Source organism: Lygodium microphyllum, chromosome 7 (genome assembly GCF_053477565.2).
Source record: "Lygodium microphyllum isolate KBCC chromosome 7, Lygodium_microphyllum_v1.1.10, whole genome shotgun sequence".
Lineage (NCBI taxonomy): Eukaryota > Viridiplantae > Streptophyta > Polypodiopsida > Schizaeales > Lygodiaceae > Lygodium > Lygodium microphyllum.
In genome coordinates, this window is record NC_141141.1 from 51065491 (window position 1) to 51091229 (window position 25739).

At 44.8% G+C, this 25739-nt stretch overlaps 1 protein-coding gene across 1 annotated transcript in view; it reads right to left on the bottom strand.

Moving 5' to 3' along the window:
- Positions 1 to 5206: 5206 nt before the first annotated feature.
- Positions 5207 to 25739, bottom strand: part of LOC148033436 (membrane-associated protein VIPP1, chloroplastic-like) — a 32291-nt gene continuing 11758 nt past the window's right edge. The window contains exons 6-11 of the mRNA XM_087681360.1: positions 7237 to 7311; positions 7060 to 7130; positions 6895 to 6977; positions 6239 to 6303; positions 6079 to 6153; positions 5207 to 5757 (exon numbers count right to left, since the gene is read on the bottom strand). Coding sequence (XP_087537486.1) covers positions 5641 to 5757; positions 6079 to 6153; positions 6239 to 6303; positions 6895 to 6977; positions 7060 to 7130; positions 7237 to 7311 — 486 coding nt within the window. The 3' untranslated portion in view covers positions 5207 to 5640. The remainder of the gene's footprint in view (positions 5758 to 6078; positions 6154 to 6238; positions 6304 to 6894; positions 6978 to 7059; positions 7131 to 7236; positions 7312 to 25739) is intronic.

Sequence of the window (25739 nt, forward strand, 5' to 3'; positions counted from 1 at the left end):
TGTATACTGTGACCGCCCATTCTTTATTCATATATAATATGATAATGCAATAAGGCTGTCAGTTCAATTGGACAGCACCTACATTGTGTGTGCTCTTCTCTCCCGCATCTTCCTCTTCTCCTTCTCCATTACCATTGCATCCCCTTCAACCCGTATCAGAGCGGGTCTTCAAGAGCTCATCCCGGCCTTCCACACAAGGTATGAGATCTTCATTCTCACTCAATTTTCAGCTCAACAGGGTTTTCATAGGTTGTGGGCAGCCATAACTCACATCTCTTGGAACTTCCTTCACCTGGATCTTGCTTCTAGTCTATGAAGGCTTGTTGAGGCTTGATGTAAGCCTTCTTTGGCCCCCATTTGTGCCCCCTTTTTGGGCCCCATTGTTGACACGTGGGACAGCAAACCCCCCCAACCAGCTCACGTTTTTTTTGCACCTGTTCCAAAATCTGGCCCAAAAATCACTCTTTTTGTCATATCTTGGGCATTCGGAACCCGATTCATGCAAGGTAAGAGTCTAAGTTGGGGTTTTTGCACACTCCGAACACGATGGTGATATCCAATTTGCCAAATTCTAATTACAAAATATTCTGCAACAGATTTCAAGTCTGAGACAGCATGTATTTGTATACCTATGGCTTATATGATGCTTCTATTGATGTCTATTGATACCGGATCACTTGTGGATGTTATGCCTCTTATGTGAGACGCATTTGGAGCTGATTTAGCTCAGCCATTGACTATTTTGAACAACCCAAGATCTGTCCAAAACAGAGCAGCCACCTGTTACTTCAATTTTATGCTTACAGGTCTTGGCATTTGATGCCTGATTATGCTTGATTGGTGCCTATACATACGGAAAAATATGCATATGGTTTGCCTATGGATTTGAGCTTGGATTAAGCACTGATTTGCTCAGTTTACAGAGGTTATATGCTGCTGAAAACTTCAGGGCTGAAGCTATTTATGCTACAGTTGGGTTATGCCAATTGGTCACGGGGTACTCCCGGCTACTCGATATGATATCATGATGTATTTGGACTATGCCACATGTCTTGTTTCTGCTCCGAAATACTTTTGAGTTGAGATTAGAGCTTGATTTGGGTTTGACTGTCACTTCTTTGCAGCTGGCATTTCATCTATGACATGGTTTATGCCTAGGCTACCCAGTACGGGTTATGATGTCTTGGTGAATGCTTTATGCTTTGGCTGTGGATGACAGTTTTTTTGAGCTCGTCTCGACATTCATTTGAGTATTCCCTTGAGCAGTTGGACATTGACTTGGATTTTTCCATTATGACTTGGCTTTTTCCGTTACGACCTTGGATGCTATATGGGATTTGATGCTCCGATTATGGATCTTGGCTATTACTTGGATGCACTTAAATGTGTTGAGCAGTGAACTACTCCCTTGTTTTGGCAGTTTCCTATTGAGCTGTGATCGCTCGTTTGCATTTGATATGCGGAATACTTACTGATCAGTGGACTTGGATAGTGCTTGGGATTTACAGCTATGGCTTTCTTGCTCCTCTATTGTCTAGCTTCTATGCTAGTTGGGCTCCTGTTGCCTTCCATGTTAGAGAGCAGATACTATGTATGCTTACCCGTCTATACACATGGTCTACTGTTATATACCTTATAGAGCCACTTATTTAGATGTTATATAGATGTTTAGGCTTCACTTGGAGCTTGACTCTTGCAAGATGCTTTGCCACTTGTCGGTCTTTACTTGACTTGGATGTTTCTTGGTGACATGATATACTGCAGAGCTATGCGTATGCATATGGTTATGGGCTGATTTCATTGCTGAATATCATATGCTCTTATGACAGATGTCTTATGCTTTACTGTACTGTAGTTGGTTATGTCATGCAGTTAGCTACAACTCTTCTTCATGTGGGAGCTTTTGCATCATTGATTGATGCCTTTATGTCCTCCCATCCATTGGGGTTTCATGAGCATTTGCAGTATGTTTCTACCATTGATGTACTAACAGATGACGGTCTTTATGAGCAGGTTTCCTATGTTGGAACAGCCCTCGACTGCTTGAGCTCCGTGGATGCTATGGATAGCCCTATTCATGATGACTTGGATTCCTTGTCATCTTCTACAGGTTTTTCTACTTCAGATGTTTGCTTCCATTGTGGGAAGCTTGGGCATGTTTAAAGAAAATGCTTTAGACGAATTAAAGAGCAGCAGAGACAGAGACGAACTCGACATGAGCAGAGAGTCAGCAATGCAACAGGTATTACCACTCTTTCTAGTGGTGAGGTTCATGCAGTTACCCATGATGATACAGTTGAGCATGTCCTTCTGTCATCTAGTTTCCCTACAACTTACTTGCTCAATGATCAGGCCCATGCCTTTGATTGGCTTTTCAACTCTATGGCATCTTGTCATGTTACCCCTCATAGAGCATGGTTCTCTTCTTATAGGGAGGTTGATGGATGTATCGATCTAGGCCTTAAGCAGACTTACGCTATTGTTGGTACAGGAAGCATACACCTAGCTTTGCCTAATGGGACTTCTCTTATGCTCAGGGATGTTCTACATGTTTCCATGCTCAGTAAGAGTCTGATTTCTGTCAGTCAGTTGCATGATGCAAGTTACTCTGTTTCTATTCAAGATAGGTCATGGAGGATCTGTCATGGTTGCTTGGTTTTGGCCAGAGGTTCTCGAGTTAGTTCTCATTACCCAGTGCATGTCTCTCATGTGGGAGATTCTATGGTTGCAGTTATCTGGATACCATATGCATTGTTATGGCATTATCGCCTAGGCCATATGCACCACAGAAAGATGGAGATCTTGTCTCGTTCAGACTCATTGTTGCCTCCTATGTCACTTACAGATCTTGATGCTTGCCCTGATTGTACTCTTGGTCCTTGCAAAGTCCCCTTGGCTTATGGTGCTCGTATGAGGCATGCTCCTCTAGATCTTGTCAATTGTGCAATATATGAACCTATGCCTTCTCAGTCACTTGGTGGAGCGTCGTACTTTGTGACCTTTGTTGATTATGTTATCCATCGTGTTTGGGCTTTTCCCTTGGTGCAGATTGAGGATGCTGCAGTTATGCTTGACAGGTTTATGGATTTTGCTAGTAGCAAGTCTAGGTGCTTGCAGATGGATTATGAGAGTCATGCTCTCTCTCCTAGCTTTCAGACCTCTTGTCAACAATATGGCATTGATTTCTTGTGCCCACGGTATTATGAGATTGCTCATGGCATGTGTCTAACCTTACATGCAAAGGTTGCTTCTATGCTTACCATAGTTGGGTTGTCTTATGGCTTTTGGACTGAGGCCCTTATGACAGCAGTCTATTTGGTTAACATGACGCCATGCTTAACCTTGGATGGTATTACACCCCATAAGGCATGGAGAGGCATGTAACCCTCCTATGATTACTTGAGGATGTTTGACTGCCAAGCATCTGTACATATACCACATGAGCCTATATCACGTAGATATATCCTCCTTAGTTATGGAGATGGTGACTTTAAGACCTACAGATTATGGAATTTGGATGCCCAACAGGTCATACGTAACTGTCATGCTGTCTTCTATGAGACGCAGACACCTCTTAGCCCTCTTAATGAGCGTTCAATACACTTTATGGCTGATTTTACACCAACTACAGTGCCATTACAACAAGCTGTTTATGCTAAAAATGAGGCACTTATTAGCCCAGATGACGTAGCTATGCATAGCAGTCAGGGTCAGGATGTTTGTGGTCAATTGCTAGACTCCTTGCAACCTCATGAGAGCCATTTTCTTGTAGTTTTGCAGGCTAGACAACTAGCCATATGTCAATCTTCCGCTTCGCTGAGGCCACATGTAGTCTTGAGACCCCATTGTACGAGTGTTCGAGATGTTGACCCTCTTTCAATGATCAACTCTGGAGAGTTTGACTGCTCTCCGCTGTCTTATATGTGCCACGCTTATACTATGCGCGACTCTGATGCTCTACAACCGTGCACTGATAAGTTGTACTTGCTTTATGAGAAGCATTCTTGGATTGCTCCCTTGTATGAAGCTGCAGGATCGCTTATCTCCTGGATATCATGGACTCGAGGATGCTCGACTCTTCTTCTGCAGAGGTTCTCGACACTTGCACAGCTTGCTTTCTGATTGGGTGTTGGGTGAGATGCTATGATTCCTCACCTTGTCTTTTTTCTTTTATTTTCTTTTCATTGTTTTCACTCCCCAACCACATTGGCCTTTTAGTGGGAGGTTGTTGGGGTAAAAAGCCTCTAGGTCTACCCGTGTATACTGTGATCGCCCATTCTTTGTTCATATATAGTATAATAGTGCAATAAAGCTGTCAGTTCAGTTGGACAGCACCTACATCATGTGTGCTCTTCTCTCCCGCATCTTCCTCTTCTCCTTCTCCACTGCCATTGCATCCCCTTCATATCCAATCTAGTGTGCAATCCTATATCACAATAAGTTCTAAACAAATTCTCGCATACTTCCCATATTGTTAATTACAGCATCATGAGCTTCTATCGGGGAGAATTTACATACTTAGCTAGGTGTGACTAGAGCCAAGGGGCTGCTTAAACATGGTTAAAATTGCCATTCACTACTCGTGAAACTCGCCAGAATTTTGTTCCATGGATGTAGGTTGAAATGCAACTGGTAAATGGTACGTAGTTTAAAAGGGTAGAAAACTTCTTTGGCTGAAAGTGTTCAAAGGCTTGAAATAATAAGCTATAGTGATTTACAGGTTTTATTGGATGCAAGTGAACCATGTGTCATTGGTGCAGAGTATTCATTATGAAAAGTGGGTACATACTCAACGAGGTCAGCCTCGTTATACATTTTTATAAGCTATTGCCACACCCCTGTTTTTATATTGAACAATAAATAGACATAAGTGCGTTACGTGGCACATGTCTACCGATGTATAGTCCTTGTGATCAGGACCACCATGGCACATTCTTGAATTTTGGAGAGATTTGTGAAGTGTTCTACAAAGAGAATAGAAAGCAGGACACACGTGTAGAAACCAGGAGCTGGGCCAGTAAGAAGTTTGTTCAGTAATAGCCTGTCACAACATGACAAAATAAACCAGGAGCTGGGCCAGTAAGGAGCTGGGTTTGCATATCATGGACTTGACAACGCACATATCTCAGAAACAAAGCCCTCCTTTAAACTCGCAGTTTGGAAATGCTCAATTTGAACATGTTTGCACCAAACTGCCAAATCCAAGTAACTAATGACATCCTTTCTATTTCTCTGCTTCGAAAAACATAGTCTACCTAACATGTGTATTCCTCCAGTGATTTCTTGCAAAAAGAACTGATTCGAGGTGATGCATTCTCATGTCTTTTACACAAAAAGCAGTTACTGTACAGAGAAGTCCAAACTGCCGAGCTCCAACTTCCTTTCGTACTCAATTCAGCACCAAATATATGGCAGTTATATTGTTCCCATTCTGCGAGTACATATAATGAATTACAATCTGTTATTCTTGGTGAGAAGACAGCATTGGCATACATGGTACACTATATGTGATGTCTCGATCAAATCAGTACTTCACTTGGCCAGCCACCAAACAGTCTCAACTGACCCTTGATAATCCAACAGGGATATCCATATATATCACCCATGGCCAAGCTTGGTTAAGCTGGTCAAATTTCCTGATCAATATTCAGAGACTTTCCTTCTTAACTCGTTTAATTCCTTTTCAACTTCAGCATCCTTAAATGGGTACGGGCCACTGCTTACAGCTGAACGACCTGCTGGAAGCTCGCTGGGCCTCTGAGCCATCAATAATCAGACAAGTATAAGATCTGAAAATGCATCTGAATAGCCGTTTAAAGGCCAAACAAAAACAACAGACCTACAACCATTCATGCTAAAAACAAAAGAAGAGCGACCTTGTGTTCCAGAATTTTTAGTTTCATTACAATAGGGCATGCTCTCGAGTGAAGAGACCAGATGCCCATTTGGTTGCGTAGATTTAAAAAAATTTCACTCGCTCAAACTCATCAACACAAAGAAAGGAAGAAAAGCCCAGGCTTAAAAGCATGTACATCTACTGCACCAAATCTAACAAATATTGTGTAACCATGTCATTACCTTTGAAGATCCTGATATCTCCTTCTTTAAAGTCGCCAAATCATCGTCCACTGCATTACTCTCCAATAAAGCAAACTAGATGCCAGTAAGACACGGGTTTAGACAAATCATCAAGATTGTTTATAGTCTAGTAACAAAACGAAGCATCTTAAATTTTCACCTTTCCTGCAAGATCATCTGTGCTCAGTTGATTCAAGGCATCTGCTTCAGCCTCAAGAGCAGAAACTGGGCGAAAAGAGAAACGTGATCAGAATTATAAATGCTGTTATACAGTTAAAAAGAGACAAACTGCACTTGCTTACTTTATACCTTTCAAAACCTGACACTCTACAACCTTACCTTTAGCAAACTTCGAACATTAGCGAGCTGTGTGCCTACAACGTCAATACTATTCATGGTGTAGATTAACATGCAAGGGATCATCAATGGTTTCAACAGGTATAGTCTGTTCAAGGCATAGATTAACATGCAAAGGGATTCTCAATAATTTAAATATTTCATATGCATCTACAAATTAGAATAGAATGCTTAAATATAATTATACCAAGATCACATGCACTGCATAAGGGTCATACCAAGAGTTGGTACATCTATCACAACATAAAGCCACGCATGCAGGTATGTTAATTTTGCACCAGAAGCCCTTTGTGTATGCATGTGATGTGCCAATGTATTTTCACAAATACATGCAGTTTCGGTACATGTGTCATCTAATCATAGGACTGGAGCACACGTGCTATGACACTGAAAATAGATAACAATTTGCAATCCTCAATTTAAAAGACAAGACAGGCTAGTCACAATGCAAACAATTACCTTTTTCTTCCATTCTTTCAAATGCTGACAAGGCACTGCTAGTGTTGATATTTCCAAGCATCTCATTTACTTTAGTAGCAGTCCTGCAGAATACTGCAGCAATTAGGTAACTGACTCCAAAAATTACTCACTTCAGAGGATGAAGTTAGAATTAACAGAACAGACTTTGCAGATTGTGCCCGAGCCTTGAGAGTATCTTTCTTGGACTTGGCTTCCTGGATCTTGCTCTCTAGAAGCTGTGCACCAAGGATAACCAGAGATATTTGAGTTTACAAATTTGTCTAGAGAGCATTAATAACAGAAACAGTGGATATGATTAATCATTTTATATCAGACATTTACCCGGGTACTGGAGATTAGTTTCTCAACAACCGTCTTTTGTTGCTCAAGTTGGGCCTTTAAAGCATTGGCATTTTCCTGCCAAATGATAAAACCCATAAATATACCTCATCTTACTTGTTCACAAGTTATGTTTATGACATGTACTTCTCTTACATGTATGTACTATAGACATGCATGTACCTCCCCAAGGAAAATTTAAAAGAAAATCTATGCCTGGGGGTGTACTGAAAAACTGGCATTTTTAGCAGTAATTAAACGACTTTACTCTGCACCTCTCCTACTGTGTAAGTTGTTTGACAGCACCTCCATTAAAAACCAGCAGAAACAAGATTTCAAAATTGCTTATCTAGATGTGCATAATCCCAAACTATCAGCATGGCTATTGGCCAGAATATAATATCATCAAACACCCTTGAAAATGAGGCAAATAGAGCAGCACGGGTGGCCAGGGAAGAGAAGATATGCATTCTTTCCCATGGAGAGGTAGAGTCAAAAGAGCATTACATCTGTAGATGTCCAGTATACTATGCAATCTGTAACCAATCTTTTATACATCAATCTACTGTCTAGATGTTTTGGCTCCATGATTCACATTAGATTGACACCCATACAGCTCAAAATGTGATTTGTCTATTCTTTGAGTATTAAAAAATATGGTTAAATGCTCATTTTTTCTCTTAAGGATGGCCAATGGAAAGAACAACCTATATTTAAAATTGGGTTCATCAGCTAGACGTGCCAGAACACCCTATAATGAGTTGTTTCAGAAGGCAAAATCAGATACTCATGGTCAAAGAAAATTCAAAAAACCCATAGACATCGAGAGGGGCTTCTACACATGTTTAGAAGTTGATGAGCCCAAGCACAAATTACCCACTACTTTAAACCCACCAGCGCACCATACCCCTTTCCCCGATATATTCCACTTCATAATGAGTGCTTACAGTACAAAGAACCCCAGATACCCAGGCGGCTACAAGGCCTAGACGATTTAGCCGCAAGCCACCACAGGCGCATAAGGGAGAGATTGATCATTAGATCCTGGCATTGACATAATAGAAGTGCAGAGGAGAGATGATAGAGTCTACAGCAGGGAACCTTCCCTGCCTCCTGCCCAATGTTACGATATATTACATCCCCTCATATCAACTTGAAGGGGCTAGTGATAGGTTTCTAAATACTCACCATGATTGCACTCTATAGCATGCTGAGATGCATTCAAAATTCAACTAGACTTAATTTCTTCTTGGATTTTACATGTGACATAACAGGATACTTAAGGACCTCTCTCTCTTTTTTTTTTTCGTAAAAGAGGACCTCTCTCTCTCTCTCTCTCTCTCTCGTAAGAATTTGTGCATACACCTCGGATACAAAGAAGAAGATACACTCTTCTTTACCAAAGCCTAGAGAGTTGGGAAAGAACTGCAAAAGTGCACACTCATTTTAAGATTACAAGATTAGATGGAGAGGATGACCTTCATGAAGAAGAAGGCCATACTATATGGACTCCCAAGGGACATCTACCTAGACAATGATCTTACCAGGATGCAAGCAAGTGGAGCATAGGCACGTGAGTATGCCCAAAATAATAAAGGCCACAAAAGAGGGCAAGAAGGCACTATATAGAGACAGCAGAGTCATCATTGATGAAAAGGTAGTTGAATAGGGATGTGCAGCCTATGAGACAAACACCTCAGAAATACGAATGTCAGTATGGACCTATAACGGCTCACTATGGACACACCCAGGGAGGATGGAGGATGTGATGGAGAACCATGTGCTGATTCTAGTCACACGGAGACATCAAAGCCCTGAGAGGGGACTACCTAGAGTACACAAATATGTTTGGGAGTCCACACACGAGTTGCATGAGATATCACAACACCACCTGAGTATTAGGAGTGGCAATGTTGATCGAACAAGCTCTCCAAGATAAGAGTATGTATCATGGCACCAGACCCTGACGCACGATACATGTGAATCAGCATGGAGATCTCCCACGACCGCATGCTATACATTGCCCTTTGCTACTTTCCTTTCAAGGGGTCGAGATATGCTATTGTGGAGCACCAACAAGAAAGAGGGAGAGATGGAGGAGAGTCCCCTACACATGATTTTGAGGATCCATGGCAGCTACGAGTGATGGATATAGAGAAGCAAGCACAACAAGGTATCAACTAATATTGGGGGAGGTAGTACACATTATGGCCAAGTACTTGTTAGATATATTCAATGTCCCACCCTCGCAAGGCGCACACACGCGCGCACGCAGAGGCTTGAGGAAAAAAAGGGGTGTCAGAGGAGAGAGAGAGAGAGAGAGAGAGAGGCTTCAAGGAGAGAGAAAGAAGAAAGAGAAAAAAAAGAAAGAAAGAAATACGAGGCTTGTGGAAGAGTGGTCAAAAAGGGCTAATTCTTTTGTACAAAATCATACAAATATGTACGATACGGTACATAGATGGGAGTGGATATATCATACATGAAGGATCATACAAATAAGAGTAGGCTTGAGAGAAGGTTGAGAAAGAGAGAGGCTAGAGAGAGAGAGAGAGAGAGAGAGAGAGAGAGAGTTGAGAGAGCTGGAGAAAAAAGAGAGGATGTGAGAGCCTTGAGAGAGAGAGAAAGAAGAGAACAATAAAGGCCAAAGAAAGAAAGTTGTAGCCTTGAGGAAGAGTGGCAAAAAAGTGCCAGTTTTTTCGTACTAAATCGTATGAATACATACAGTACCGTACCCTACGAATTGTACCCTACGAATCAATCCATACTATGTACGGAGACAACCTTGCATGTGAGCTGCAAGCTAATTATTTCACAATGTGGGGTCCAAAACCTCGAGATACCAACTGATGCCAAAGGCAAAAGTTGTAATAAGTTATGTCTAATGGGTACTAGGTGGTACTCAGTGTCAGATTTTGGCCATTAGACCAATTTATTCACCACTAGTGGTAGTGGTGATATTAGAGACTAGACATTAATTAATTAATTAATGCTGGTCTAAGGGCTAATAACTGCTCAAGGATACTTGGAAGACAAACGCCTAGCCAATTTAATAATTGGCTGGTGGGATTAATTTTCTCAGCACTAGAATAATTACTTAACTAATTTTCACAATTAATGTTCTGAAAAAAATTAATAAGTTGATAATGGGATTAAAAGGCTGCCACTTCGCAAAACTTGCTCGTGCAAGTGGAAAAAACGTTTGTGGAGGCTAATGGATGTCTATTCCAACCATTGTGAGAGAGAAGGAGACTATTATGAGCAATGAGATACTCCTAATGTCATTTGCAGCCACCACAAGGACTAGTCCTAGGGTAACAACAGTTTGGAGCCTTCCAAGTACAAGTGACAGCAGCCCAAGGCCCTTCTAATGCAAGTAGCAATAGAAAGGAGAGGGCAGCAGCCTTTTTGGTCATCCTAAGCTATAGGTGACAACTTTCATGGCTGCTTGAGCAAGGCAGCAACAATAAATCAGCCTTTCTTGCAATGAAACTTTGAAATTTCTCTCTCTACGGCATATCCTCTCATCCTACAGACATCTCTCAAGTTATCTCAATAAAATCCATCCACTTGAGTCATTAGAGGTGAACATATTGAAAAACCTCTACTATAAACCTTAATTTACAACAAAAATTAGGATTTCACAACCCCCTTTGGATGTATGCTCAAAATTGAAGACTTAAGACTTGAATCGCAACAGCTGAAATCAAAGAATTTCAAAGAGATTCAAAAGACCAACCAACCGATATCAGATTTGGGGCTTAACTTGTCTTTCAAGGAGTTGGGTGAAGGCCAAGCAAACGAAGGGGTGAATTGGTTTGAAAGCTTGCTAGTTAATTTTGACAACATGAGGCACTTAGATTAGTGGAGGAGATCACAGGATCTTAGTTGTACTCCATCCATTTGCAATAAATGTAGGCCATCTCGTGGGCTACACGTAGATGCCCTTTGATCAATGTTCCAAGCTCCCTAGGCATTTAAAACTATCATTAAATGCAGTTGTTGCCCCTAGTATCCTAGGCACTAAGTGACACTAGGATTAGGGTTTCATTTAGGGTTTTCAATGATGGTTAAGCCGTTAGGGTTTCAATTGATTATAAATAGATACTTTATGCCTCATTAGCACATAAGTGTCGCATTATTCAGTGTGGTCACCATGAGCATTGTACTCTCTCTTACTCATTAATACATTGCTTCTCATTCCTAATCAAGTATCATTGTGCATCGATTAATTCATTCATTTTCCATTAAATTAATCGCACAATTGCTTCACGCTTGGGCCAACAATGGTATCAAAGCGGCCTTTTTTTAATTGCCATTGCCATCACTCACGATCATTTCCTCGCAGCTATTGCCATTGAGTACCACACCTCAGTTGGTTGCCACCCAAAGCCATTGCCCTTGCGCTAGCCTTGATAAACCCTGACGAGTAGTGATTGACGGTCACACATCACCGTTTCAGCCATTGTCACCACCATTCAGTTTCTTCTTTCTCCATCTTCAATCGCCAACATTGTCTTGCATGCTAGCCATGTGTTGACTACTTGTGCATGCACCTTGTACATTGCTCAAGACCTGACTCGCTACCCTTGAAGTCTCGACTACCTTCATTTTGCGCCAGTTCTCTTGCAGAATCATCACACACTTGCAGTCTAAACTATTGCCAACCCATCACCATGCTGGTCTCAACCCACCACGATGGTCCCACCAATTTGCCTACTAGTCGTCGCCTCATCATTGACATGTTGTATCCCTGTTGATGCCACACCACCGCCTAAACCAGCCACCCTTGAAGCATTCCCCTTGTCACCTTTGATCTGCTACCTTTAATGCCACTTGCCTCCCACCACCAATTGCCACATCTCCACTTCATTAGCCAACCTACCACATCAATCGATAATCGTGCCGCCTTGTACCCAATCGCCTAACAAACATTTTTTTCTTGGCACCACATCATTGCAACAAATCAATCACCCTACCATCTCTCTCCCGACAACATCGGCATCAAAATCCTTTTTATTTAAAAAAAAACATTTTCATTCTTTTAATCTTTCAACTATGAGCCCCAATTCCCAAGTGTTTCCCTACCGAAGCACTAATTACATCAAAAGTTGGGACTTTGCATCAAATCTTCCAATTCAGACCAAGTTTGTCAAAAAAATTTGGGGCTTTTCATCAATTCCATGGATTAATCACCAAACTGCATATTTTCAACACTAATCTTTATCAGATTTGACAATTTTTGCTTAGCGCCTCTAATTTTTCTCCAATTTTACCGCCAAATTTGGGGCTTTTTAAGAATTTGGAATTCTTCATCAACATTGAGGCTCAATTCATCACAGGGAGCGACATTCAGTATTGGGTAAAAATTTCACACAAATTGTCAAATTTCTCTTCAACTTCTCGATAAAATTTGGGTCTTTTCAATGTTCGAGCTTAATTTTACCTCTATTTCTTTCAAAATTTTGGGGCTTCTATGAAATTCATCAAAATCAAGGCCCAATTCAGCTTGAGGCACAGCATTTGACACTAATTAGGTAATAATTTTATCTGATTTCTTTCATTTCTCTTTAATTTTCACACAACTTTTGGGGCTTTTGCCCAATTTTCCTTCTTCAGCACATGAATCGCCCCTCCCGACATTGTCTTCGTACTTCTTCATCATTGAGCTGCCAAATTTTAGGGGTTTTGCTTCAAATCATCTTCTTTGGCTGCCGTGCATTGAAGACATCAAAATCAAGGCCCAATTCAGCTTGAGGCACGGCATTTGACACTAATTGGGTAATAATTTTATCTGATTTCTTTCATTTCTCTTTAATTTTCACGCAACTTTTGGGGCTTTTTCCCATTTCCCTTCTTCAGCACATGAATTGCCCCTCCCGACATTGTCTACGTGCTTCTTCATCATTGAGCTGCCAAATTTTAGGGCTTTTGCTTCAAATCATCTTCTTTGGCTGCCGTGCATTGAAGACATCCTTTTTGGGACTGTTCATGCCTATCTCCAAGATTGTAGACAAATTTTATTATTTTGCCACATTATTGAGCATATTTTCATTATATTTTGTTCTTGTTCACATTATTGGAGCACTTCAACCATTGATCTCTGATTTCAGCATATTGCTGATTGCTGCCTTGATCAGGTAATTTTTTTTCCTGAAAATAGTTATTTTCTGCATATTTTTCTCTCTCCTCAGCAAGAAACCAGCAAGAAAAATGTATTATTTTTTATATTATTCAACTTCATTGAGGCAAGCAGCATCTCTTCTATCAGCGTCTTATTATTATTCAAGCATCTATTTTCTCTCTCTTCACCTAGAAGATATTATTTTATTACTAAATTCCACTCATGGCCAGTAATAATAATGATTTGCTGGGCAGCTTGGTGCCGACGACAAGCTTGATGGCACCAACTACCCAATGTTCTTGCACGAAGAATCTATTGCATATTGTGAAAAGCACCGGAGCAAAGGCCGGTTTCTCCAACATTGGCACCACTTCCTGCCTCCAGATCACGAGGTGGCTCTCATGATGCCAAATAATCTTCCTCTTCCACAATGCCTCCCACTCAAGATCAAATTCGATGGGATGGCCATGATGGCCAAGTGCATGCCTTAATTGCTTTATCTATGAAGAGAGGTATCATTCCACACATCCGATCATGTAAGACAGCCAAGGATGCATGGCAAAAGCTTGCATCATTATATCAAGTGTGTAATGAAGCGTGTGTTGCTTACCTACATAAGTGATTGGAAGATGCCACAAGGAAGAATGAGGTGACATGGATGCCTATCTCACTCACATCAAATATTGTATTGAACAATTATTAGATATTGATGAAGAGGTCCCACAAAATTAGCTTGTTTCTATCACTCTTAATGGTCTACCGGAGTCATATGAAGTTTTTGCTACCACCTTGCACTTGGTGACTATGGGTAACCAAGTTACCTATAGTTTCAATCAGCTTGTGTCTCTTTTATTGTAGAAAGAACAAAGCCGAATCAACCGCAATGCTACCATGGCGACCGAACAAGCCTTTTCCACCCATCATCGTGGAAAATCCAAACCGAAGGTAAAAACAAGGCTGCTAGTCAAAAATCAGTAACCTTTCATGCTGGTCATCCTTCTTCTTCCACCCCTTTTACATATGAGACAACAAACTATTCTCAGTTCAAGGATTATACTTTTTTCATTCAATGTCAATATAATCCATCTATTCATGATGCTTGATTTTCTATTATTGATGTAGCTTCTACTAGGTATTTCAACAGTGGTGCATCTAAGCATATCACCTCTTGTCGAGCATTATTTTCGTCTCTCTCTGATGTACCTAAGGGGGATATAGTCATCTATGCTAACAATGCCTCTTATGCAGTCAAAGGTATTGGGCATGTGCAGTTGTCTCCACCCTGGTGTAGGGGAGCTACAGAGCTCTACCCCGAGACCTACGGACCGCTTATTGATCAAGCGTTTCAAGCCGAGCAGCAATGGCTACCTCTCACATAGCCGACGCGCAATGACTACCTTGCGGGTGTAGTAAGCTTACCTTGATGCTCAATCGAGTTCCCTCCTCTCTCTTGCACTCCAGTAGCTCCACGATCCTTGTGGCAAGCTCAAGCCCCCTCCGTCAAGCTCCATCCTCCATAGCCGCGTGAGAAAAGAGAAGAGAAGAAGAGAAGAGAAGATGAAGAGAGAAGATGGGGAGCTTCTTCTTCACGATCCCTCACTCTCATACACTCACTCCCTCCATCCCTCACTCAAGCACAAGCAAGAAGGCAAGAAACAAGAGAAGAAGAAGAAGAAGCTTTGGCCACACACAAGAATGAACTTCTCATTCACTTTTGAACTTTATATACATGCCCTACTTTTTGGGCGGTCACCCCCACTTTTTACATGGCCGGCCATTAGCCTAGGCCTTCTTTTCCTATTTCCCACCGTTCTAACTTATCCCGTTCCCACTAATGCATACAATTTGCACAGGAGTGAGCCGGGCGCTCTTTTTACAAGGATTTGGGAGCGCCTTCATATTTAATGGCGCGCTTTTACTCTTTTCTTTTCTCGAGGCGACACCGTCATTCAAATTTTCAGGGTCTAACCTCCATCCAGAACGCCTTTTCCTTCCTTTTTCCTATGCCTTCTTGGTTATCTCCTTTTTCCATTTTTCCCGCACTTCTACTCCATTTTCCATTCCTTTGTGCTGCGGTAAACATTACCCCCCTCCTAACGGAGTGCTAGTCCCATGACACTGGGGTGGGGAGCAGCATGGAACTTGGGGTTGGTGCCAAGTGGAATTGGCGGGTAGATGATCACAATCAAAAAGGTGGTGCTATGAATGAGAGATGATGGGGTGTTGATTCTTGATGATTTGGAGAGATTCCGGGATGCTTTGATCTTCATGAAGATGCTTGGCCTTTGTCACACGGTTGGAATGATTCTTGATGATTTGGAGAGATTCCAGCGTGCTTTGATCTTCATAAAGATGCTCGGCCTTTGTCACACGGTTGGAATTTTTCTTCGGCAATGACTGTCAAAACCGGGGCTTCGTAATCAGTTGAAGAACACGTGGTTCCAAGATCTATGCCAATGGAGGGTCCCCTCTGAGTTACGAAGAGCCTGCAAGAGAAAGTTATGCAATCCCTAAGGGGTGTGTCCGTCTCACGATGTGGTGTAAGTGCATGTGCAGTGGAACCGGGAGATGGGTCTAACCGGCCCTCGGTAATGTCCCACACTTGAGGACCCGGTTCGTGTGTTGTTGGAGGTGCAGTGCAGAGCTTAGGGTGACAGGTCTGGAAGTCCTGCCCTATTTTTATTTCTTTCTTTCTTTCTCTCTTTTTTTTTTTTGGAGATTGTATACATAGAAGGCGTTTTGGCTAGTGCCTATCACCTTCAACCGAAGCGCGGGGTGGTCGCAGGCATTGGGATAGAAAGGCACGGCTTTGGAGGTATTCTTTAATAGCAGCCCGGACCTTCAAAGGTGTGGATGACAAAAAGGGATGGTCACACCTCGTGAAACGAGTGTCATTCATATTCTCTAAGAGTTCTAAGCAAAAAGAGAAAAGCGGGGTTGCCCTCATCATTAATCTAGTCATAGCCCTACTATCTATTCCTAGATTGATGTCAAAAAGGGGGGGGGAGGTAGGCCTCTGCATTAATAGGAATTTGATCAGCCTAAGATAATTGCAGGTGGTTAGGAAGGCGGGATCCGGGCAAGAAGAAAAGTCCGCGAGGAAGCAGTTGATGGATGGAAGGAGATCCTCTACTCTAAAAACTAAGCATTCCTCAGGAGTTCGAGCATTTACATTATATATTCTAGGAAAATCAAAATCCCCATGAATAGTGCGGTCATAATCCACTCCATGCCGACGGGGGTAGGGCATGTAGGTTGGGTCGTTACGTTCTTCAGGAAGTGAGCTGCAAAAGGCGGTCCAGGCATCAAAATTGGCGTTCCAAATCCTCCTCCGTCACTTCGGCTGCGCCTCGTAGCCTTGGACGGATTTGGGAATCCGATTCACCTTGTCCTGCCAGTAATCTGCAGGCTCTTGCCTCCACCTGGTTATAATAAGGCTCCTCTCTTCTATCCATCTGTTTGCCAGGTCATTGGCCAGGTCCTTGATCTTGGATAGGATGCCTAGAGACAACGCACGGTCCAGCGATCGTGGATAGGCAAATGATAGCTCAAATGGTCTGGTCTGGAACTCCCGATCACGCCAGATGATCAATTCCTGAGGCCAATCGATAGGGTTGGGATCCCCTCGTAGTGACACCAGCTCGTCAGGGAATAGTCTGGATGGTGACCGTGCTTTGCGTTGTGCGTCCTCTGCCAGTTCCTGCCTCCTTCTGGCTGCCACGATGCGCTCATGCATGTAGGCATCTTCGGGCTCGTCTGGCGGGAGGTCTGGTAGAGGCGGACTGGGCATTTTTCGTTGTTCTTCTTCGTCCTCCTACTCCAAGTCCGAGCCCTCTTCGGTATTCTGCTCGGCCACTGCTGGGGTCACTTGTGGTGGTGGTGCGGGCTGCTCCTGTTCTTCGAACCCTAGTTCCTTGAGCTCAATGGTGAAGAGGCTAGCATGGCGCAAGTAGTGAAATTGCTGCTCCTTGGTGATTCCCATGCCGGTGGGGAGCTCCCGTTCTTGAAGGCCATATCTTAGTGCTCGGGTAGTCAACTCTAGCTTCCTTCTCACCCTCTCCACTGAATCATCGCCCTCTGCTTGACATGTAGCACGGTGCTGAGAAAGGCTTGCCTCTGTGCGTTGGCGCATACATCAACTGCTTCAACCCTAGATTCGGCAAGCACTCTCTCACACTCGGCCATTGCCAAGCGCTCCGTTAACTGCCTGATTCTTTCAAAGTTATTCTCTTCCCACGCGGTGGCTCTTTCATCCATCTTTCTCATTGCATTCTTTCCTATTTGAATTCAATTGATCACTTTCAACCTTTATACCTCTTGCTACATCACTTGGTTCGTCACTTGGTTGTCACTTGCTCTCCCCCCCCCCCCCCCCCCGCCCTTTTTCCTAAGTGTTACGAGAATCCTTTTTAGGATTTGCGAGGGGAGAAGAAGGGCTCGCATGGGCTGTGTGGGGTGAGCTACTTGGCCAACAGCCGAGCATAAAGGTTAGGGTTATATTCAAACTGGGCATGATGATCAAGTTCGCATGGTTGTATGGAAGCTTGAGTGATGTAGGTCAAGACATCATGAAAGATGTCCCCGGAGTTGAGGCGACTAGCAACGTGCAACTCCTCTTCCGTGAGGAACTGGTCAATGTATGGGTAGGCCAATACCTGATCATCTAAGTGTAAGTTGCGTGTAATGTCCAAAACTCTAAATGAAAGAGGTGCCACATAAGTAGGGTCGCGTTTAATTGTTTTGATTGCCCTCCTTTGCTCAGCATTGGTCATGATACAGTGGCCTTTTTTCTCCCATTGGAGTCGTAAGGCATACCATAGTTGTAAAAATGGAGAAGCAGAGCTGGCAAGCGGCGTGAGCTCCTCCAGTTCTTGTTCAGGTGTAGAGCGAGTAGGCTTGCGGTAAGAGGTGACTAGTCATCTGAGAACAGCTTGCTCCTTTGAGATTTCTCCATTAGCGATTAGCTCGGCCGCAATTTTGGGAAATTTGATAGTCATAAACTTGTATTCTTCCCAAGTGCACGGCAACACGCGAACATCAGAAGCAAGGGGTTCGTCAAGAAGTCCTAGGTCAAGCCTCTCATAGCTCCTAGTGAATGTAGTGAAAGTGTCATCTAACTCCTTGTTGCATGCCACTACGTCATTCCCCGAGGTCTCAGCAAGATCCTTGGCCGCTGAAAGAAAAGATCGTCTTTTGTATGAAGGCTTAAGACCTGCTGGTGGTGATGGCGCAATTGGACTGGACAGTGGTGACTCCATTGCTGGCGTCACAAATGGGATTTTGCACTCTGGAGCATTTGGAGATGCTGCAGCGGGCTTCCATGGTATAGGAGGCGTGCTGCATTCTATTCGAGTCGGCATGGGGGTGTGCAACTCCTCTGACCTGGGTGGTACTGGGGTATCCAACTCGGGACAATGAATGTGTTGGGGGTCCTTAATCATCACTGGTGCGAGTTCGGCGTTCTTTGCGACTTGTGCTTTGTATGTGCTAGCCTGTCCAGCTGGAGTGGGGTTACTCATAGTTGGGCTCCTTGAGTGTCCACCCTTAGACACCCATATCCAGGGGTTGCCCTCATAGTATCCTTGTGCTCACAGGAGATCTTTCGATATCCATCGCAGCGTGGTGCTGCGCCTATGTCGATAGCATCTAGGCTGCCTCTTAGACTGCGACTGATGGTTTTTGCGTTTAGAACCATGTTTTTGCGGTCTACCAGGAGATGGCCCCCGCCGTTTTGGCACCCATATGCGCGTGGGCTCTTTGGCCATGTGAGTGGCTTGGGTGGGTTTGATTTTGGCAGTTGGAGCGCGGGGTGAGATATCCATGCCCTTCTCCTTAGGCTTGGTCGAGGGAGTCTCTATCGGTAGCTCTGCAATTGTAGGAGGCGTAAGATTGCCCTTGCTGAAAGTAATTACTATGCGCACATTGCCTACAACAAGATGGATGCGCTCTAGGTTGTAGTACACATTGCAGTTTGTCAGCTTTTTGAAAGTGCGGCCTAGTAGTGATTTATCACCGGCCCCCTTAGTGTTTGGTAACACATAAAAGATGACTGGGATGCTTTCAAACTCGACGGAGACAGCCACTTGGCATTTTCCTAAGAGAGAGTAAGTGTTGCCCCCAAATGGGCTAAGTTTCGTGTTTGTGGGCTGTAATTTAGGCTGACCGATGCGTATCCAATGGTCATGCGTCAAGATATTATGGTCGGCACCTTTGTCGATCAGGGCATCAAACGAACACGTCCGTTCTGCGATGACCGTGATTCGTAGGTAGGCGAGTACTACTGCTTCTTCATCTTGATCTATTAGTTCAGTAATTGTGGGCACGCAGACGTTGACAGGAGCTTCACGCATAGGTGGCTCGTGCAATGGATGGGAAGGAGGGTAGTACTTTTTCATGCGACTGCCATTGAAAAAGCCTATTCCTTCCCCTTCGAGTGTCTCCAACTCAACATTGCCCGTTCTACTAATTGCACGCACCCGGAAAAGTCCCAGTCCTTGAAATTTCATTTTCTGTTTGTGACCTTTCACCGAGTAGAGTAGGACAAGGTCTCCTTGATCAAAGTTGCGCTGGTTGACATACTTGTCAAACCACATCTTTCATCGTGCCTTCTCACAAATCAGAGCGTGGGTGGCTAAAAGTCGAGTCTCCGTGAGACGCTCTAACTCCACTAAGGGGTTAGTCCAAGCTTCTCTTTCCTCCCAATGCTTCTGAGCTGCTATTCTTAAGCTAGGGACAAAGAACTCTAAAGATAGAATGGCCTCCGTTCCGTAGGTCAGCCTAAAGGGCGTTTGTCCACAGCCGTCTTATAGGCTGTTCGATAGGCCCACAAGGCCGGCATCAATTTATTATCTCGGTCTCTTCGTGATGTGGATACTATCTTGGTAAGCACGTTGACTAGGTTTTTATTTGTGGACTCCGCTTGGCCATTTGCTTGAGGGTAGTAGGGAGAGGACCTTCTATGAATGATTAGGAAGGTTGAGAGCAGGTGGGATATCACTTCATTAATGAAGTGCGTGCCCTGATCACTCACTAGTTCGATTGGACAACCAAACCGTGAAAAGACCTGCTCCCATAGAAACTTCGCAGTGGTTCTAACATCGTTCTTTCTAGTGGCTCTTGCCTCCGCCCACTTCGTCAGGTAATCCGTTGCCACAATGATGTAGCGTGCCTGGGAGTATTGCGTCACAGGACTGATAGGTCCAATGAAGTCAATGTCCCATTTTTTAAAGGACTTTCGCGCTATTACGGGGGTCAACTCCATCTTATCTTTGCGCATGGGCACCTAAGTCCTCTGGCACTCATTGTAGTGTTTGACAAACTTAGCAGCATCACGGAACAGAGTGGGCCACCATAGTTGGGATTGTAGCACCTTACGGGCGGTCGTATCCCCACTAAAGTGCCCACCAGCTATCCCGCCATGTGCCTCTCTCAATACATTGTGCATCTCGTGCTCGCACACACACTTACGCAACAAACCATCTTGCCCCAACCTATAGAGTTGGCCAATGATCAGTTGGTATGGCTGGATTTTTAAGATAAGTCTCCTTAGCTTAGCTTTCTCAATAGGTCTCTCAGACAGACCGTTCTCTAGCACTTGGACTACATCGTCGGCCCAATATGGCATCAAATCAGCCCTAAACAAGTCCCCTTTGCTAGACAGGCCAAAGAGATGAGCATCCGGTAAGTCGTCAGGTATGCCTTGTCCAGCAGCTTTCCCTGTGGGTACGAGGGACATGTGATCCCCCATGTAGTGCTGCTTTTCCTTACGTACAACCACGGAGAAATCAAACTCCAATAGGAGAAGTAACCATCTCGCTATGCGACCTATAGCGCACGGCTTGTTCACAAGATACAGCAGGGCTTGATGGTCAATGAAAAAGACGAAGGGTGTGGCCAAAAGATAATGTCTAAATTTGTTTACAGCAAACACCATGGCTAGCCCTTCCCTTTCTGTAGTGGAATAGTTCATCTCCGTTTCGGTGAGCTGCCTGCTGGCAAAGCTCACAGGGTAATCAAGATTATATTCACCAGGCTGGCATAGAACAACTCCAATAGCAACCTTAGAGGCATCTATGTGTACATGGAATGTTATACTTCAATCTGGGGCTCGCAAGATTGGTGCAGTGGTGAGAGCCTTCTTTAACTCTTCGTACGCGCGCTGGCATTCCTCAATCCACTCGAATACGATTAGCAGCTTATACAATGGTCCAGCAATCAGCGCGTAGTTTAGTACAAAGCATCGATAGTATCCCGTATGGCCTAAGAAACACTGAACGCCCTTGTAGTTAATAGGTGGTGGTAGGTCGACAATGACCCTGACTTTTGAGAAGTCGGTGGCAATGCCATTCCTTGACACTACGTGCCCTAGGATGCATCTGTGCTTCGCCCAGAACTGGCACTTCAAGGGGTTCAATGAGAGTTTGTATACCCGACATCGTTCAAAGACTGCTCTCAACCTCTCTAAGTGTTCGGCCCAATTAGAGTGTATGCACAAATCGTCTACGAACACCTCTAATTCACGTCGTAGCATATCCTTGAAGATGGTGCACATTAATCGTTGGAAAGTTGCAGGTGCATTCATTTGCCCAAAGGGCATAACGATGTAGGCGAATACGCCCCACTCCGTGGTGAAGGCAGTCTTGTGCCTGTCGTCAAGGTGCACTTGCACTTGATTATAGCCAGAGAAACCATCCGGGAAGCTGTAAGCTTCTTTGCCTACCACCCTCTCCAGCATATGCTCGGTATATGGTAAGGGGTAGTTATCCCTCTTCGTAGCGGCATTAACCTTTTTGTAATTCACACACACCCGAATTTTACCGTTCTTTTTCATAACGATCACTATGGGCGATACCCAATCCATGTGCTCAATCTCATATATAAATCCTGCCTTCATGAGCTTATCGATTTCTTCCTTCACTGCATGGCGTGTTTGGGATTCATAGGGTAAGGTCTTTGCTTCGTTGGCACCACTTCTGGAACCATTGGAATATTATGGGTCACAACCCTAGGATCGACTCCTCTAAGTTCCTCCAAGGACCAGGCAAACACATCGACATACTCTCGCACGAGAGCAACCAGTCTAGCCTCCTCCTCCTTGGTCAGGTCATCAGCGATGGAGGCTTCTTGCCTTCCCCTGCCAGGTCGACTTCCTTGACCTTGGCGGGTCCCTCAATTGGTTCACTGGCTTGCCCTTGTCTCTTTGCTCCTAGCAAAACCACCACTCTATCACCCTTCTTAAACTTTGTGAAGCGTTTGGGGAGGTCCTGCTGTCAGAGTGCAGCGGTGTGGAAGCGTAGGACTGAGAGAGAGAGAACGCAGAGAGAGAAGGGAGAGAAAGAGACAGTGTACACTGAAGATCTGCTGTATAAAGAATGCTGAATATAAAGATATACATGGGCGCAGTGCGCTGGACTGCGTGTCTCCACCTCGACGATGCGACCTGCTGTCCACCTCGAAGTCTGCTGCAGTCTGCACTGTCTGCTGTCTGAAATCTGCGAACAGAGACAGAGATCTGCACGGCACCGGTCTGTAATCTGCGACAGAGAATGAATGCCAGACTGCTGAAAACGTCAGCAATAAATAGGCGAAAATCTGCCTAGAATGGGGCGCCAAAATAGGGCGCAGCCTGATAAAAAAAACAGCTGCAGGCAGTCGGACTGCCACGTGGCAGTCCGACTGCACAGTCCGACTGTGCAGCTGGACTGTGCAGCTGCTGCCTGCCTGAAAACAGGCTATGATCTCTAACACCCCCTCTCAGAGCCTGGACAGGGCAGAAGCCTGAGGGATCTGGAATGTTGCCGAAGTAGAAACTGAGGAAGCGCCTTCGTAAACAAATCCGCAAGATTATCCTCCGTCTTGCAATACTCCACAGTGATGGTCTCATCCAAAAGCTTTTCTCGGATGAAGTGGTACTGGATCTCAATGTGCTTCGTCCGGGCATGAAAAACAGGATTCCTCGCCAAGGCAATGCAACTCTCATTGTCACATCGCAGCAATGTAGGACGAGTCTGGGGGCACCCAAGCTCCTCCAACAGTCTCCGAAGCCACACAACCTCGCATGTGGTGGAAGACGCGGCCCGATACTCCGCCTCAGTAGACGAAAGGGCTACCGTGGGCTGCTTCTTGCTACTCCAAGAAATAACACCTGCACCCAAAGTAAAGCAGTAACCTGTTGTAGACCGCCTGTGGTCCACGTCACCGGCCCAATCCGAGTCGCTCCAACCTGCAAGTACAAGATCTGACCCATCTGTCCCTGCGGGGTAATGAATCCCCAAATCAGACGTCCCCCTCAGATACCGAAGTATCCTCTGAGCAGCCTGCCAATGCACCGTCTTAGGTTCACTCATGAACCCTGCCAAGAGCCTAACAGCAAAACATAGATCAACCCTCGTGTTGAGAAGCCAAATCAAAGACCCTATCAACTGTCGATAGCGGGAAGCATCCGCCAAAGGAGAAGCTGAGTGGGAAGTGGCCTTCCAGTTCGGATCCATAGGAGTAGAGAGGGCCCGACAATCTTCCATCTCAAAAGACACCAAGAGCTCCTGTACATATCTCTGTTGGGAGAGAAAGATCCCCCTCTGAGACTGAAAAATCTCATATCCTAAAAAGAAATGGAGTAGCCCCAAATCCGTCATCTCGAACGTCCGATGTAAAGCTGACTTTGTCTCCTGGACCTGCTGTGCATCATCACCTGTGACAATCAAATCATCAACATATAATACAAACAGCACACAACCATCCTCGGAAGTGTGAACATACAGCTGCGGATCGGCCTTGGACCGCCGATATCCCAACTGAGATTGGAGGAACGAATCAATCTTCTCGTTCCAAGCTTGCGGGGCCTGCTTGAGACCATACAGGGCCTTCTTCAACCTGTAGACTTTCCCGTCCGAAGAACCAAAGCCAGGAGGCTGCTCAACGTAGATCTCCTCCTTCAAATCACCATTCAGGAAGGCCGACTTCACATCCAGCTGATAAACAGGCCATCTCCTATGGCCAGCCAAAGCAAGAACAGCTCTAATGGTTGCCATACGGGCTGTAGGGGCAAAGGTGTCATGACAGTCAATCCCTGGGCGCTGGGCAAAACCCTTAGCAACAAGGCGAGCCTTGTGCTTATCCAAAGTACCATCACTGAGATATTTGGTCTTGAAGACCCACTTGACTCCAATCACCTTCTTCTTCGGGGGGCGTGGCACAAGTGACCAAGTGCCATTCCTCTCAATAGCCTCCAACTCAGCTTCCATAGCTTTCTTCCATGGGGCGGACTGTAAAGCCTCCTTCACGGAGGTGGGCTCTCGATCCTGCATAACTCGGGACATCAAACAATAATTGGAGCACACAAGCTCCGAAGAATGCGCCTGGTGCCTCCGTGACCGCCGCGGACCATCCTGCGGTCCCCACTCCTCAGGAACCCCCTCGATCCCTGAATCACGGAGTGTGTCACGGGCCCAGCGAGGAGGAGGCCGAACCTCCCCTCGTCGTTCTCCATCAGTAGAAGACTCTGGAATGTCCACCGGTGGTAACTCCTCAGAAGGAGCCGGTGGAACAGTAGACTCTGTGTCAAAAACAGAATCATAATCAAACGGCACAGGCTCCAGTGGAACTCTAGAAGGAGCCAAACTCTCCCCTGGATCTCCAAGAACGGGATGCTCCTCACCCGTTGAAGAAGCCGGAACCTCCACAAACCGCACATCACGGCTAGTATATACATCCCGCTTGACGGGATCATAGAGTCGGTAGCCTTGGGACTGGGAGCTGTAGCCAACAAATACCTGTTTGCGGAAAGCCGCTTCGAATTTGTCACGGTGAGCTTTGGGGATGTGAACATAGGCATCACACCCAAAGACCCGAAAGTAAGAAACATCTGGCTTCGACCCAAAATACGCCTCAAATGGAGTCATCCCTTCCACGGCCGAAGTAGGAGATCGGTTAAGGATGTGGACTGCAGTAGCCACAGCCTCGGCCCACAGAACCTGGGGGGTCTGTCGGTGCTCCATCATGGTGCGTGCCATCTCGATCACACTACGGTTCTTCCGTTCGAGAATACCATTTTCTTGTGGAGTATTCGTATTGGCAAACTCCTGGTGAATTCCTCTATCTGCACAAAACCGAGCAAATTCATTAGAGACAAATTCACCTCCCTTGTCGGATCGCAAGGTCTTCAACTTCCGGCCTGATCGGTTCTCCTCAAAGAGAAGCCAATCCTTGAAGTGCGAGAAAGCTTCTGATTTTAGTGCCAAAAAGTAGGCCCATGTCATCCTGCTATAGTCATCCACGATCAGCATGAAGTACGAGCTCCCACGCAGGGACTCATTCCTCATAGGGCCACATAGATCCGTAGATACTAACTCCATTGGTGAAGTAGACCGCCGCGAAGCGGTGTGGG